The sequence below is a fragment of the Drosophila santomea genome, chromosome 3L (genome assembly GCF_016746245.2).
Source record: "Drosophila santomea strain STO CAGO 1482 chromosome 3L, Prin_Dsan_1.1, whole genome shotgun sequence".
NCBI classification, from domain to species: Eukaryota; Metazoa; Arthropoda; class Insecta; order Diptera; family Drosophilidae; genus Drosophila; species Drosophila santomea.
The window spans coordinates 21,678,517-21,695,627 of NC_053018.2; the positions used below are offsets into that span (position 1 = coordinate 21,678,517).

The 17,111-nt window shown below is 37.7% G+C and overlaps 1 protein-coding gene and 1 long non-coding RNA gene across 2 annotated transcripts; one reads left to right on the plus strand and one right to left on the minus strand.

The window, feature by feature from the left end:
- Positions 1 to 14,405: 14,405 nt before the first annotated feature.
- Positions 14,406 to 15,007, minus strand: LOC120448032. The gene is made up of 3 exons (XR_005616085.1): positions 14,869 to 15,007; positions 14,637 to 14,804; positions 14,406 to 14,571 (listed from the first exon to the last, which is right to left on the minus strand). It is a non-coding gene; the product is annotated as an uncharacterized LOC120448032 (long non-coding RNA).
- Positions 15,008 to 15,136: 129 nt separating this feature from the next.
- On the plus strand, positions 15,137 to 17,101 carry LOC120448027 (tyrosine--tRNA ligase, cytoplasmic). Its single transcript, XM_039629769.2, has 4 exons — positions 15,137 to 15,846; positions 15,910 to 16,276; positions 16,337 to 16,660; positions 16,720 to 17,101. Exons 1-4 carry the CDS (start codon positions 15,207 to 15,209, stop codon positions 16,964 to 16,966), a joined length of 1,578 nt encoding a protein of 525 aa, XP_039485703.1. The 5' UTR covers positions 15,137 to 15,206; the 3' UTR covers positions 16,967 to 17,101.
- The last annotated feature ends 10 nt before the right edge of the window (positions 17,102 to 17,111 follow it).

Consider the following 17,111-nt stretch of genomic DNA (forward strand, 5'->3'; position numbering starts at 1 on the left):
TTTTGAATTTTTACCTTATAGTTTTTTTTTTAATGCTTATGTTTTAATTTATGCTTGGCTAATTTAGGCAGTTTTTCATTGTTTAAAAGGTTTTCATTTAGTTCTTTTAATGGCATTTGACCGATATACATATGTCTGAGATTGGAGAGGAAGATGGTGATGACTGCTGCGTTGTTCAAATGTTTATATATTCTGTGCTTAAAATAAGTTAGCCCGCAGGTAATGTATAGAATAAATATGCACTATAAGACTGGGAAAAATAATTGTATAAATTGTAAGGCATCAGAAGACATCCCTTTGCTGAAAAGAGAGACTATTTAAGTTAAGTGTGTTGAGTGTTCAATTTTATTTGAAATCTGCTTTATAAAGAATGTAAGTAAATTTAAAAAAATGCTAACAGTAGTTTACAATATGTAGAAATGATTTTAATCTCTGCCTAAATCTTAGTTGGATAAAAAACTAACCACTGGTTCAATTTGTAGTCTTAAAACTACTTAAATATTGTCTTCTTGGAATTGGTATGATATGTTTAAATTTTAATTATGAAAGCTAGCTTTTGAATTTATCAAGATATTACTATTTTAAAGCTTACGTTTGAGACCCCAAGTCTCAAACTATGGTCTTTTCCTCGTTATGTGGGTATAATAAAACTACTGTGATTTCGTGAACCTTATGTATGGCACTTACACGTCTGTATGTTTCGGGACTGCAATACCTCAGAGAGTACCCCACATCAGCTTGCTCAGCCCCACAGCTCCTCAATTATTTCTAAGCAGCCACAACTAAAACACAATCAACACATTCGCAAACTAAATTTCCATGAGCTGACACTTACATTTTATTTGCGAAATTGTGATTGACAAGCTGTTGACACGCTTTTAAGAGGCCTAAGGATGAAGTAGCCGAGGGATAGCGTAGCCAAATTGAACCCCTTTCGCGGCTGGGAGATTTTTCGCAATTAAATATTGAAGCCAGCACACGGCAACATGTAACATTGCAACATTAGCAAAGAACTGGCAAATGCAGCTATTACAACCGAAGTGCATCAAATATGCTGTCTAAATTATTTATAAAGTTGTTCTGGAGGCGAGGCCTGTGCAACATTTCAATATGCTAATTACTTTTTGACTTTGCCAAGAAGCATGTAAAGGGCAAAACAAATGCAAGTGGGCGCCACTTAAGCCGACAGGAAAAGGTAGAGCAAGTGCTAATCATTTCCAGATGCCTGCCACGATTTCCCAGGTGAATGCAAGTTCCGTAACAAATGCCAAAATCTATCGAAGGCGACACTTCAGCTGAAATAAACAGCAAAGAAAAGGCAGGCAATTGTATTGTATGGCTTCGAATGGAATGGAATGGAAAATGTGTCTAAAATTTGGAGAAGTAAACTTCGCAGACCCGACATCATCGCAGCAAAACCCTTATCCATCTATTCCGCGGCATTGTTTTTGCGTGACAATTGGGCCAATCTATTATTCATTAGGTTAAAAAGTCACAGGGCAACACAACACAACACGAACTGAACCCAAACTGACAGCCAGCCAAGTCTCAGCCATTTGTAATGCCGCCAGTAATGCCAAGTTGCTGGAAGGGATTCCTTGATGGATTCCCGGCCAGCTCTAGCATTTCAACAATTTAACCTGCAACTTTTTGGGGAAATGTTCTAATTGATGTGCTCGGAAAAATCCTGTTTACCTTCTATCTCTCTCAACTTTCGGTTGAGTTTCGGTTCAAGTTTAATTCCGACAGTTGCGGTTCGAGATTCCATGTTGGCTAATTAGATTGTGATCAGGTAAACAAAAGGCAGCCAAAGTTGGGATGATATGCAGGTTGAATATTGTTAAAGATTTTTTAAAGACTTTTGCAATACAAATATTAGAAAAATAACGACAATAAAGAATTTAGTTAATGTTAGTGTGATGAGTGCTGATTTGCTGTTAGAAAGCATCAGTTAAAATGTTTATTAGATTGATAGATACTACAAAATAAAGTGCGAGAATATAATGAATCAGGTGAACTCATTGATTTTTCAACTAATAAGTCAGAAGTTGTGTGTCTGTTAGATTAAATAATTGTTTAAGTCTTTTGAAAAAATATTATAACAGTGTGGTATGAAAGCACTCACAGCAATTCGCCTAATATTTCTGTTATGATAAATTGAATATTTGCTCTATGTTAATAATACAATTTTTAAATTTGCGAACCAATAGATTCCTTATACTTGAAGAATGTAATTTGAACTAAAATTGTATTGCTTCGATTGCTGAATTCCAATGACAAGATATTGTGCGAAGGAATCCTTTCGTATGTATGTATGTTTTCTTCTTAGTGAGTTAGATTGAGTGTTAGTATGTACGACTATTACTGGATGTGCACTTAATTTTAGCACAGCTTTAATTAGCCTCTTATTCAAGACTGAGCTTAGGAGTCCTTAAGTAAAAAGGAATCGTTCTCATGCACATTAGTGTCGAGTACGAGGCTAATTAAATATAGTAATTATTTTATAGAATAAGGAATTTATGTTTGTATTTGAAATAATTGTATATAATTGTATAACGTTCATTCTATTTTTTTGAATTTCTTTTATTACAAACACCTTTACTTCAGTTTAAAAATTTTGAAAAACTCTGAACTACTGTATAGAGATTATAGTAATTTTGGAAGTGCGTATTCATCATCTCATTTCGATGCATACTTTTATATTAATTAAGTCAGCCTTAATTTAATTCATCTTAAAAAACCATCAATTCGCATGGCCATCGCATTGCCATAACTTATTTTTTCCGTCAAGGAATGCCGCAGCAAGGCCTAATGGACACAAATGGAAATTCTATTAAGGCTATTTCTTGGATCTCCACATCTACCGCACTTGTCACATCCTGCGGAGTACTCGTCAATTAAATCAGGCAAGCAAACAAAAAAATGAGAATAAATCCGTTCGAATGCGAAACGGGCAGCGGCATTGTGGCTTTTGCTAGCTGACTTCGACTTTCAACCTTTTCGGGATGGTTACGTAAAAAGGATATGGAGATGTGCTGAGTGTGTTCGGCAAGTCAGGTGTCACATTGATGGGCGGAGGGGATGGCGGGTTTTCCAGGGGGTTGACAGGAAAAACTGTCAAGCGCAATATTGTCTGTTGATACGATATATTTCCACACTTGCCACAGCAATTTGGTCAGCGTAGGACTTCCCAGTTACCAGTTCCCGATCCCTACCCCCTTTGCATATTTTCCGTTCGTTTTGCCTACTTTTCTGCATATTTAATGCGCAATTAAGCAGTTTGACTAGCAGCTAACACGGAAAATGCATTTTCCGGATTTTCATTTGATCGCTGGCAGTGGCGAGAGCAAGGAAGAGTCGTGGAAACGTGCGGACAGCACTTCGTGTCAAGAGTTCAGGTGTACGCACGTGTATTAAGTTCAGGCTTTGGCTGCTAATTGCCAGAAAGTGTCGTAAAATATTTCCCCCATTTATAGATTGATACAATGTCAGCGGAATATCCCAAATCAGCGGGGAATCGATTTAATGTGTGCATAATTTAAAGAGATCGGAACAAGTTTTGTGTAAAAAGTTATTTCAGGCCATGTCACATGGCAATCCATTTTAAGCTTGTTTGCACATTTTTTTTTGGAAAAGTTTGTAACGCAATATGAGAGAAAATTCTATAAATGTTATGTTTCATTTTAGTTCAGCGAATCCTAATTTTTGTCACTTATCTAATAAGTAGAAAAGCAAAGTGGGTAAAGTTTTAGGTTGCTTATCTAAATCCAAATCAAAAATGCGATCGGGTAGATAATAGTGTCATTAGAAGGCTTAACCTACGTTAAGTTTTGCAACTTTGATCTTTAAGAAATGTTGAGAAAAATCAAAAAATAATTTGGGTCTAAAAGGGATAGGCAGGTTTTTTAATACGTTTACTCTAACTTTTGGCCAAGTATTTTCATATGGTAATACGGGTTTTGGATACCAATCAATAGTTTCTAAATTATAAACATGTTTTTTTCATACGCTTGCAGGTGGTATATTAATTTCATTGAGAACAGAGCAGCGCAGTAAGTACCCTATAAAATATATATATTCCTGATCAGTATCAACAGCCGACCCGGTATAGCCATGCTTGATTGGATCAGACCACTATATCATGTAGGAATAATCGGAAAGAAAAAAACCTTCGTTGTTTTTGTTCACCGAATGTTTTAATTCGGTATACACCTGTTTTTGGACAATATGCAATTTTGATTTTAATTTTGTAATAAAGATCAGGCAACTGATACAGCTGCATTAGAAAAAGTTGGAAAACTACTATCTAATTAATTGAAAAAAAATCATTGGTTTGTTGTTTTTTCCATTCCGTTCTAGTTCGGTATACATCAGGTTTTCAACTATACATATATCATTTCGGTTTTCTTTTGATAAAATTCGGGTGACAATATAACATATTATTAGGGAGTATATTAACAGAAGGATCAGTACCATTTAATTAATATAAATGAAATGCGAATGTTGCTGATTCTGGATCATAAAGCGTTCTAATTTAGTATACAAAAATTTACATATGTAAAATATAATTTCGGCTTACATTTGATTAAAATCGGATGACTGTATCAAACAACTGCCGTAGAAATGGCTTGAAAATTATTTGTTTTTTTTTTTATCATAAAATGTTCTTATTCGGTATGCAAATGTTTTCTTTTGTATATAATTACTGCAAGGGTATATAAGCTTCGGCATGCCAAGTCTGGCTTCTTTCCTTTTTTTTTTTTTTAAATTTGTTATGTAATTATCACATGACTTCCCTTAAATATGTATCTTTTCTATAGGTTTGACCAGTGGGTTTTTATTATTTTCAGCTTTTTGTAAAACGTTCTCTTCTTTTAATCATTGTTCAATATCCGATTTATTATATTATTTTATGTATTGATTATCTAAATAATTAAATGTATTGTTTCTAAATGTAAATGTTCCTAACTCAAAAGTTTTTAAAGAATATTTTATTTTACTTGAGAACTATTTTAAATTTAATTTTTCAGGGTGTCTCTCCTCTTGATGCATTTTTTTCGCCAAAGTTATGTTTTTCTATTCTATTTTCTATTAAAATCAAAAAAAATTTCTAGCGTTTTTTTACGTGGAAGTTTATTATTGCGTTTTGATTTGTTTAAGGAATTTGTGTAGGGGCTCGAAGTGCTGAACTGCTATTTTCCATAAGATTGTCTTTATTTCTGATGAATTTACATAGTTAAATAGTTTTGCCAAGCATTGTTTTGTTCTTAGAGCTCGGGTTCTACGAGTGACGTTTTCCTTCAACTTTGCCATTTTGTTCCCATACCCATACCCATACCCATACCCATACCCATACCCATACCCATACCCATACCCATACCCATACCCATACCCATACCCATACCCATACCCACTGGCCAGTGGCCATTGGCCGGTTTTTCAGCCTTTACTGACCAGCACAAGGTCTTTCCAAATGCACTCACACATGAGGATGGAATAATCACCATCCCCGCCTACCACTATATTGTTATTGTTTCTTTTTCTTTTGGCCATACCATTGCCATACCATGCCGCTTGACCATTCTACAAGAGCTGAGTTTCGGTGGTGGTGATGGTGTTGGTGGTGGTGGTGACTGTCACTTCTAGGGGTTGATAGCGTTATAGAGAGAATTCTGTTCTGTGGCTTAGCATGGTCAGTCTGTGAGTCAGCCGGGCTGTCCGGCCCAAAATGATCTACTTGCCAGAGCGAGGGGTGGTTCTAGTTTTGTTGGGTTCTGTATTGTTATATGTGATTGCAAAAATGGCGTCTGCAAAACTGGAAATATGTCGAAAACTTTTTGTCCGGTAATTTAATTAGATTGTGGCAATTAAGTAAATTTTGGAATAGGTACACGCATTATATACTTTAAATTTAACATATTATTTTGATCGTTGTCTCAGTTATGAAAATGTTGTGAATATTGGAATTATTAAATTGTGGTTTTATAAACAAGCTATTGCATTAAAATTACATTTATAGATCGATCGTAAAATCAATAAAATAAAGATTAATTTTTTTTTCAAGTTTTACAGATGCCAAGATTTACCATTGATGAACACGCGGATATGTTAAATTTTCATTTGGTATATGATTTTGGTGGCATTACTTTTTGATAGTTGGTGTATGGAATTTAATAATACAAATTTGTATTTATAAGCAATGCATTTTCTCTGTTAGGGAATTCATTTTAAAATGATACCCCTTTTGGATTTTTTATTGATGTTTTAACCTTAGACTTGTCAGAAATCAGTGAAAATGTAATCCGATTCAGTTTAAACTTATTTATAAAAATATGCGTATTTTAATGATGAATCTTTTGATTAAGTTTTTTAATTATTTTTTTGTTTTATGATATTTTATTGTATTTTTTATTCCTGAGCTCTCCGAATGTTGCATACTTTTGAGACATCATTTTCAATAGTGGAAGTAATGAAGCTTTTGATTTAGATTGTGTACCCTAATTTCCATTGTCATAAACCAAGAAACTAATATTGATGATAGAGGGGAATATTACATAAAGTCATTCCTCTTTACATTGTTTATAAAAGAGCAACAGCCGCCTCCCCCACCCCCTTCACACTCCAGCCCAACGCAGACACCCCCCGCCTGGTGTCCTCACTCCCGGCGGCCATCTTTGAAAAAGTGAAAAGTGTCTACTGTCTCTATACGCACGTATAGTAAAATGCACATGGTAAAAATGCCTCAAACTAAAGTAGTGTGGAAATTTTGAATACCATGCATTGGTTTTCCGAGCCGTTTCACAAAGTTCACAAAGTTTTTTTAGTCCAAATGGTTTGGGTTTGCCGAATTTGTGTGTGTCCAGAAAAGCTTACCAAAAATATTCACCAATATTGCATAGCATGAATTTAGCTGATTTTAATCTTTTTATTCTTGGTAAACCTTTATCTTTTTCGTTTTGATTAGTTTTAAAATTTTGTGGTTTGTTTTTTGTAACTTTTGAACGTTTGTTTTAAACAAATGATTTGGGACCAGAATGTGCTGCGAGTTCGGTTTCATAAGTTTTCTTTTGCTATTATTTTGTCGGCGTTTTTCACTTTTTGCTCTCCACGCGGCGTCTGCTTTGGTTTTTGATTCGTTTTCGCTCTCTCTTTTTGCACTTTAAAGTTTCAAATGCGCAAAATCCAAAAAATATTCCGCCAGGACCACGTGCTTTTTATAAATTTTATATGTACATATGTACGTACGTTGTCCTTAATTTTTGCGCGCACTTTTCAAACTTACAGAGTTTTTTTTATAGATCAATGTATTTAAAGAAATTCGAACTGTCATTCCGTTAAAATATATGAGCTTTATGGAATTTAAAAAAATTATTTCTTTAAAATAAACTATTAAATTGAATATATTGGGTCCAATTATAAAGCATGTTTTAAAAAATGTTTTCGAATAAATGTAAGATTTTGTGATGGTTGTACTTCCCGGTAAAATGCTTCTTTATTTGAATACAACGTCGTTGCGGAGTTTAAAGAGATATATACAATTAAAGCCATGTTTAATTTCAGTCCAGACAAATTATAAGAAATTTAAAGAATTTAAAATAAAATTTCGGAGCTATGCTGCTCATCCGGCCACGCACTTTTCACGACTAATTCCCCGTTCGAATGCGTCGACAAGAATTTTTTAAAGTATCCGCAGCGGCTGCTGCAAAAAAGTTTGAAACGATCGCTCTCGCCTCTTTTTTTTAGAGTTTTACAAAGGGGTGAAACGTAATTTGGAAGGACACGGGGAGGGGGGAGGAGGCTGGAGGATGATGTTCATCCCCTTGGCAGGCTGAATGGGAAACCCTTAAAAAACGGGTTGCCTTCGGCTCTCCCTATTGTTTGATTGCGATTGCGATTGTGTGCCGGTGTGTGTGAGCCTGCAAATTGTGCAAACAGAGTCTCGTATCATCATTATCCCGAGCGTCATGATCTGCGTTTCCATCATCATGAGGTTGTCCTTGCCCAATAATCCCAGACGGCAACGGCAACGGCAACAGCAAACTGCGAATTTCGATCCTCTCTTTGTTTCGGCCGTTTTTTACAAATTCCTCGTTTGGCGCGCTTTTTTATATCCTTGATTTCTGGCAGTTCGCTAACTCTTCCCGCTTCGTTTTCAAAGGACCTTTGGTCTTCTCTTTCTGTTTAGTCCCCTGCTTGTCTGTCAAATTAAATTCGTTTTTTTTTAATTCTTGGTTCATTTGCATTTTGTTATTTAAAAAGCGTGAATGAAATTGTTTGGCAGCTCACGGGAGAGCCACTTGGAATAAATTTAAATTAATTCCACGATGAAAGATACGAAACAAGTATTTAAGTATTTAATACATCATTAATGCTACTTTAACTGCTTACGACGAACAAATCATTTAAAATGAAAGTATCTATAAAATTAATAATTTTTTAACAGAAAGAAATTATTTCAAAACAAGAGAGAACGCTATAGTCGAGTTCCCCGACTATCTGATACCCGTTACTCAGCTATTGGAAGTGCAAAGGAGAGTCTTCAGCACTGACAGTTTTTGGCGGTTTGTGGGCGTTGAGTGGGCGTGGCCAAAAGTTTTTTGGCAAATAGATAGAACTTTACAAGACTAATACAAAAATTAAAAAATATCAAAACATTTTTCAAAAGTGTGGGCGTGGCAGCTTTGTGCGGTTTGTGGGCGTTAGAGTGGGCGTGGCCAAAAGTTTTTTTTGCAAATAGAAATTTACAAGACGAATAATAAACTCACCTTAAGCTCACCTAATACTTATTTAAACCAGTTTTTTCACAATAATGTTAAATAACATTCTTACATCTAGCATCTGAACGATTTTTATTTATTTATTTTTACTTATTTATTTATGTGTCTATAATGCAAAATGAGTTTGTTTTAGATTTTACAGAACTAAAAAAATATACGATAAGTTAATTTACAAGTATAAAGATAAATTATATAATAATCACGTTAATGCATTTACAACAAAAATTAAAGGTAACGTCACGTTGCTTGGACTTTGAAATGTAGATTAATTAGATGTCTGGCTAGGAAAATGATTACAATGAGGATAAAGGATTCTTCATTTGACTCGCAGATGACTATAAATACACTCATTATGCCAAAACGAATTAATGCAGTCTGTGCTGCATTTTAACAGCTTAGGAACAAACCCTTTTGATAATTTGAACCACTTCTTTGGTGATCCGGCAGACGGAACATAATCTTGGATGTTGATGCTGCAACCGATGCACATCCCAGTGATCCCTGCCCTAAAAGGTGAATGAACTGAAGGGAATGTGGGAAAATGTCAGGGTCTAGGTAAGAAACAGATCTTCCTCCCCTCGAAGGGGCGCCTTGCTAAAAGGAAAAAACGTAGATTTTTTACAGGATTTGGTCCCTTCTTTTGTCAATCTTAAAAAAGGTAAAAAGATGCCAAGCGACCCAGACAAATGTGATCGCAAGATGCGCAACTAATTTGAGACTCCGAAGGAGGGACAAATGAATTGGGAGCAGAGCAACCCCTAATTTGCATGGAATCCTCAAGATCCCAGGAAAACCCATATATCATCTGCTCCACATAGACTGTCACTCAATCAAGCAATTTTTCCATTTCTCCGGACAGAGTGCATTAAGTTCAGATTTCGTTTTCCCGATCATTGCACAATCACGCTCCTCATCTAGCCTTTTTGCACAGTGAACCCGAGTCCAAATAGGTCTCGGTTTTCTATGGATTTTTTGCTTTTTTAATTGCAAACGAGGGGAGGGTTAGCGAAAACTGTAAAAAATGGTTAGGGTTTTTTGGGCAAAAATAGAAAATATTTGCACGCATATCCCGGCAATTACTTACGGTTTTTTGAACACTTCCCTTGCTTTTTGTTTTCTTTTCCCCTAAAAAAGAGGATGAGTAGGGAAATCCGGCAAGGAACTTAAGTGACCTTTTGGTACCACATTTTCTTGATCATTTCGTAAGCAAGATAGCTAATTTCTTCTGGAGCTCGGCTACCCGCAGTAAAGTTTTCCCTTTAGTGATCTCTAACACCTACACTCTGATCGAAGTCGAAACTCGAGTGTTTTCCCATCAAGTGGCGATCAACAAAGAGCGCTTCGCAAAACCATACAACCCAGAGCAGCTGCGCAAAAAATCATTCAACCCGCTGCTAAAAAAAATCTCGCGGAGGACAAAACAAAAACAAATGCGAGACGGCCTAAAAAACGAAAGGGGGAAATTCAATGCCGTGAAAAGGGTAGACGGGAGAGGGTTTCCGATCCGGAGTCCTCTGGAGTTCGTTATCCTGGTCCGAAATCGTCGAAGGGGGCACAAAAAACACGCTCGCACAAAGCGGCATCGTCGCAATCAACGTCTGACAGCTCGGCGCGCAACTGCAGCGGCAGTTTGGTATGGTATGGAATAGTATGGAATGGAGGATAGTTTATATTATAGGGTTGCGATTTGGGGTTTACGGGAAGTTTCCTCTAACAACTCTGAAAACTGCAATGGGTGTTAACGGTCGCTGCGGCTGCGCTGATCCGATGCCAGCTTGCTCATCATGATCAGCGTCATAATGACGACGATGACGCGGCAGAAGATTGATCTCGTTGAAATCAAAATAATGAAATTTACTTCCGCTTTGTTCTTCCTCCCTTCAATGAAATTTAATACGGCCTGTTAATAATATTCTCTCAATTTGTATTCCCGCTTCTGATGGTAATTGTTGGCGGGGGAGTTGCCGTTGATTACCCATTCAAGGATGTTGTTCCTTTAGTCAAATACTTTTGGGATCCCAAGTGGCATCTTGCCAGCTAATTACATGATTCGTAGTTTATAGGTTTACCTTACCTTGCATAAGGTATCGATAATACAATATAGATAAAATTAGGACATGATGATGATGGTGGCATGCTAGATTTAATAAAACAAAAAGGAGAAAAACCCCTTAACGTTTTACTTCATACATAACGACACAAAATGATATACTTTTATATTATTTTGTATTATAATATGAAACAAGAAATGCAAGCTGACTGCATTTTAGGGATATCATACGACTACAATATATCCGACTTAAGAATGCCAATATCCGTTTCATGTAAAGTAAAAGCGTATACTAAATTCTTTAAAAAGTATCTAAGAGGTAGAAGAATGCGTTACGGACCCTACAAACTATATATATATATATATATATATATTATTCTTGTTTAAAAAATCTGCGATCTAGGATATTTTTAGGCTAGAAAGTTGAGACGAAGAATGCAGATTCTCATAACTACAAGCCGCCCACATCTGCAATTTTTGTTTATTGTTGTTTGTCTTTTTTTGTTTAATTAGTCTTGTAAATTAATTATAAGTCATATTTCTTAATTTCTATCGATATTCCAAAACTATTTATAATCGCACTCCCACTATCTGAGCCGTGAAACTCAGCAGAAGCGTTTCTTTTGTTTTATTTAATTTATATGAGCATCAACATTTATCGGCAAGCGGAAAAACGTAAGCATTTCGCTCGAGTTCTCAACCCGAGATTCGAACCTCGGGTTCATTTCAAATTACACGTAGTAAAATGTACAGGCGAATTTCACAGTCCAAGATATTTCGAGTTCATGTCAAATTACACGTATGTAAAATATACAGGCGAATATAAACGAGGCGAATAGATGTTCGGGAGCGATAGAGATAGGGAGCGAATTCGGTGCCACATAATGAAACAATATGCTCGCTTTCATTATGCCCTTACTGTTGAGTATTTAAAATAAATATTTTATATTCTATTAGTCAAAAATTATGGCTATAAAATATAAAAAATACACTTAATTAAAAAAACTAGGGACTTTTAACGCAATTAAAGGTGGCGCCGCACTATGAACGCCGGAACATGCACAGCTGCACAGTGGCGCCTTAGATACTTTAGGGTCAATTATTATAATATAATATAATATAATAAGTGGCGATACTAAAAATAAATGGCCATGCTGATAAATAGTAGATGTTATACTCAAAAATTAATGTTTTTTTAAGGCAGTTTTCTCAATTTTTATCCAATTTGTTTTCTCTGAAAATGCAAGTATGGTACATATTTAATGTTTCAAAAAAAAAAACAATTTTATTTTTTTATTTTTAATTTTATGAATTTTTAATCTATTTTTACCTTTTTTTTTTTACAAATAATTCATCTTATTCTACAATATTTAATAATAACAGAACAATCTGGACCATAACTATAAGTTACATACATATGTATGTATTTAGTTTTATATCTAGTGCTTCTTAACGAAACCAGAAAATGATCAGAAGATGCCGCCAACATACAAAATAGATCAGCATTTTGTTTCGTCCTTGACATTTTCATGTGGTTGGAGTACCTGAATTTCTTGGGCTTCCTTGGATAATTCACCAATTGGCAAACTTTAGATCCTTTCCGTGGGGAAGCATTTTGTGAATCGTATGCGTCATCTTCTTATCAGGATAGGTAGCCTCCAGCAGGTGTGATGTCTCCGCAGCATATTTTCCGAATTTTTCAGCATTCACGCTTTCTCTGCAATTTACTGTGTTCAAGATCACACCCAATCTTTCTATTATGGGTTGGCTTACTCCAGTAATTTTAGCAGATTCCTTGTGATTGTGAAAATATGCTCTGGAGGTATTCCCATAGTTGGTATTCCCGTAAACTGGTTTTGGGGAGTGTACCTTGAGTCCTAGCTTCTCTTTAAATTCGTCCTGTATCATTTTCTTCCTGATCGCTTCTTTTTCATTTGATGTGATGCCCTCATCAAAATGTTCATTGGTTCTTGGAAGTTGGTACGCCAGTTTGAAAATGAACTTTAAAGTCCTTAACCTGTATGCAAGGCGAAATACCGTGCTGCAAGTTATGCTCATCCTTGTTCGAGTCGTCCACGCTTTTGAAATCCTTTTTGTTTTTATGGCAGATGGCACACTTCCATGTTGACTTAGTGTCCGTAAATACATTGAGATCTTTTCCATCAACCATTGTAAGGGCAAATTCATATTGTACCTTGATGCTCCTTCCTTTCCAAGTCCTATATTCCGTGGGTTTTATTTCAGAAATTTGGCCCTCGATGTCAGTCACAGTATCCTGAATCAATGTTCGGGTTTCTTTTGCATACTTGAAAAAGATGGGGCGACAGTAATGAACCGAAGAAGGCCGAGGATTGTTCCAGTAGTCAGAACCGTCACTTCTGAGTCGAAGCCATGAACATATTTCCCTCCGAAATAGTTATGTCGTCCAGATGGATCCTTGTACTGGTAGAAAATAGCTTCGCAGGTCCAGAAATGTTTTCTTTAGTCCTCTGCAGTTCCTCCGGACTTGCAATCTCTACTCTTCTTAGTTGAGCCCTTGTTTTGTCCAAATCCTTTTCATACTTCGTTGACAGCGCCTGGGACATGTAGCGCGTCTGGATATGTTGCGTGGTCTCTTGCAATTTTCTCCTCCTCGCCAATTCGCAATATTTCTCTAATGATTTCGTTGGGCGTCCTCTTTTTAGTCCTTGGGATGTGCTGGGTTCGGGTTCCAAATTTGTCTTCTCTGCAAACGTTCTTATACCACTTAGCCATGTAGAATTGCTCTTTGCAAATCGATTATTTGTATATGATGCCTCATTTCTTTTAAGGAAATAAAATAATCTTTAAATTTTCTTGGTGGCTTCAGGTGAGATTGGTACAGCCAACTCCTTTTGGATCGCTAACTCAAATTCACTGGTAGTAAACGAGCTGATCCATAATTCGAATACCTTCAAATTATTTAGTTCCATTGTTGTTCTCGTTTTAAAAGTACAATTAAGACTGAACTCCCCAAAAAATGCAGGTATTTATATTTTCAATTTTATATTTATTGCCTGTAGTAACAATAATATGAGCCAACCCCTTTTTATCCTTTAATACCTGCACCGATAAATCTCGAAAACAATATTTCATACCACATATTACATTAAAAAGGGGGAAGGTAGCTAAAATGTATCCACTTTTTGTTCAAAATAATCATTCAATTTAATATTTTTGAAGAATAGTTAATCATACACATTCATTTAAAATAATTTAAAGCCGCCATACTGGAAAAAATGTATGCCCGCCGTACAATTTCGTACTGCGAAGCGACTGCGCTTGTAAATGAATTGGCACTAAGCCGCTCGTTTTTTACGCTGAGCTGAAAGTATCTTTTGCCTGGGAAATTCGGGGTGGGACGTGGGGGGATCCGATCTCTTTTGAATATGATAAAGAACATGTTCAAGAACAACACCTCATACTCCAAACCCTTTCTTTTTTCCTTCAAAGTTCAAAAATATGTGAAAATTAGTACTTCGGTTAAACAGGTATGCCTGCACGTGCAAGTAATATTATACATTTATTCTACCTTGGTTTTACCGAGATTTATTGGCCCTTACATATTTACATACATATAGTTACATATTTCACCTAAAAATCGACCAGACAGAAGCAGGTTGGTCACCGTGTTTGCCGCACTGCTGCTCCCGCTGCACAAGACTCGGCAGCGTCCCGCTTTTTAGGGCCATCTTCTTGGTCTTCCAAAAAGAATTTGTTGATAGTCTGAAATGGATTAGTTGTTTTGAAACGTATGTACTTATTATAATTCCTATTTATTTATTTCTTACATCGATATTCGCCTCGACATCGTGATTCTTCGAAACTATTTTATTTGTGAGTTGCCGCGAAATTCATGGTTGCCACTTGGTAAAAAAATCGATATAGTGGTAGCTTTAAGAATGAAAAACGTCTGTGCTTGTAGGTGTAGAAACCGAAAAATGCATTCTCCTCGAATACTGTGGAATTTTGGTGAAACCTCTTGCATAAATAGTTAATAAAACTGCAAAATTTTTCACATACCGTGCACTTTGAACACGCTCTGTGAGCGGAGTGATACAAATTCAAAGCTACCGCTTTTTGTGGTACCAGTACTAAAGACTGCTGCATTTTTATATCTATTTAACCCCTTTACAACCGGTTTTTCAATTCTATATTTATTACAAATATTTATTACAAATATAGCTTATTTTTAGCTATTTTTAACTTTGCACTTACACCTCTGCTAGGTAATGCTGTTAGGACAGCTCTGGTGGTACCAGCTGTAGAAACAGCTGATCACCACGCATGCAGTTGCGCTCTTCCTCTTTCACTTTTTGTGATTTCGCAGCGCACGCGAAAATCTTATAAGTTGCTTTAAAATGGTCGGAATAACGCCCGCTGAGAAGAAAGCGCTGATAACGCGCAATCTGCAGGAGACGCTCGGCGACGACAAGCTGACCAAGATCCTGGCGGAGCGAGACCTGAAGATCTACTGGGGAACAGCGACAACGGGCAAGCCACATGTCGCCTATTTCGTGCCCATGTCGAAGATTGCCGATTTCCTGAAGGCAGGATGCGAGGTGACCATCCTGTTCGCCGATCTCCACGCCTATCTGGACAACATGAAGGCACCCTGGTCTCTGCTTGAGCTGCGCACCCAGTACTACGAGCAAGTCATCAAGGCCATGTTGAGCTCAATCGGAGTTCCGCTGGAGAAGCTGAAGTTCGTCAAGGGCAGCAACTATCAGCTGTCCAAGGAGTACACCCTGGATGTATACAAGCTCAGCTCCGTGGTCACGCAACACGATGCAAAGAAGGCGGGCGCGGAGGTGGTCAAACAAGTGGAGTACCCTCTGCTGTCCGGCTTGCTCTATCCCGGTCTGCAGGCTCTGGACGAGGAGTACCTCAAGGTGGACGCCCAGTTCGGTGGCGTGGACCAGCGCAAGATCTTTACCTTCTCGGAGAAGTACTTGCCGCAGTTGGGCTACGAAAAGCGTATCCACTTCATGAATCCCATGGGTAAGTCATCCCGTCGATTTCACAATAAACCTTCCCTTAAACCTTACATATCTACATTTTTAGTTCCCGGCTTGGCTGGTGGCAAGATGTCATCTTCCGAGGAAGACTCCAAGATCGACCTCTTAGACTCTCCGGCCAACGTGAAGAAGAAGCTGAAGAAGGCTTTCTGTGAGCCAGGAAACATTGCCGACAACGGCCTGCTTTCCTTTGTAAAGCACGTACTGTTCTCGCTGTTCAAGGAGGGCGAAGGCTTCGAGGTTAACCGGGAGGCGGAGCACGGCGGCGATGTTACCTTCCTGAAGTACGAGGAGCTGGAGAAGTACTACGCGGAGGACAAACTGCATCCGGGTGACCTGAAGGCTACCGTGGAAAAGTACATAAACCGACTGCTGGATCCTATTCGGAAGGCCTTTGAAAAGCCAGAACTGCAGTAGGTTATCTATACAGGATTGGTGTTCCAAGCAATAGTTTTATTTATTTTATATTTTAGAAAACTAAGTGCTGCTGCTTATCCGCCACCTGGCAAGGTAAAAGCTGGAGCTGCTCCCGCTGCTGGAGCTGACGAAGATGCACCTCATCGCCTGGATATCCGAGTGGGCAAGGTCGTGGAGGTGACGCGTCATCCAGATGCCGATACTCTGTATGTGCTGAAGATAGACTTGGCTGAGGCGCAACCCAGAACGATTATTAGTGGCCTGGTGAAGTTTGTCACCCAGGAGGAGCTGGACCAGCGATTGGTGGCGGTTCTGTGCAACCTGAAGCCCTCTAAGATGCGCGGCATCTTATCCGAGGGCATGGTTCTGTGCACCTCCAAGTGAGTTTCGATGAAAAGCTTTCTGCAATCATTTAATTCATTTCATCGATTTCCTCCAGCGCTGACCATACGACTGTGGATCCCATTGTGCTGCCAGCAAGTGCTACTCCTGGCAGTCGCCTCGCCTTCGAGGGATTCAGTGGCACGCCCGATGAGCAACTTAACCCCAAGAAGAAGGTGTGGGAGAAACTCTCCGCCGACTTCAAGACGAACAGCGATGGTCTGGCCGTGTGGAAGGACAACTTCCTGCTGACACCCGAGGGCGAAAAGCTGTCCAGCAAGCTGGCCAACTGCTCCATTAAATAGAACTTTCAATCCATCCTACCTGAGCCGTGTAATACTTGCAACTAAGCCGAATGTTCACAAACCAGAAATTGCTGCTAATTTATTGATTCCTCTTTGTAAAGAAAATGCATTTTTTAAATAAAGCGCTGAAGAATATGTACTCAGG

What these genes read in the sequence shown, in the direction of transcription:
- LOC120448027 (XM_039629769.2), top strand. Translation starts at nt 15,207, where the DNA reads ATGGTCGGAATAACGCCCGCTGAGAAGAAAGCGCTGATAACGCGCAAT. An exon ending in CCACTTCATGAATCCCATGG is followed by an intron (nt 15,847 to 15,909) that starts GTAAGTCATCCC and finishes CTACATTTTTAG; the next exon opens with TTCCCGGCTTGGCTGGTGGC. An exon ending in TTTGAAAAGCCAGAACTGCA is followed by an intron (nt 16,277 to 16,336) that starts GTAGGTTATCTA and finishes TTTATATTTTAG; the next exon opens with AAAACTAAGTGCTGCTGCTT.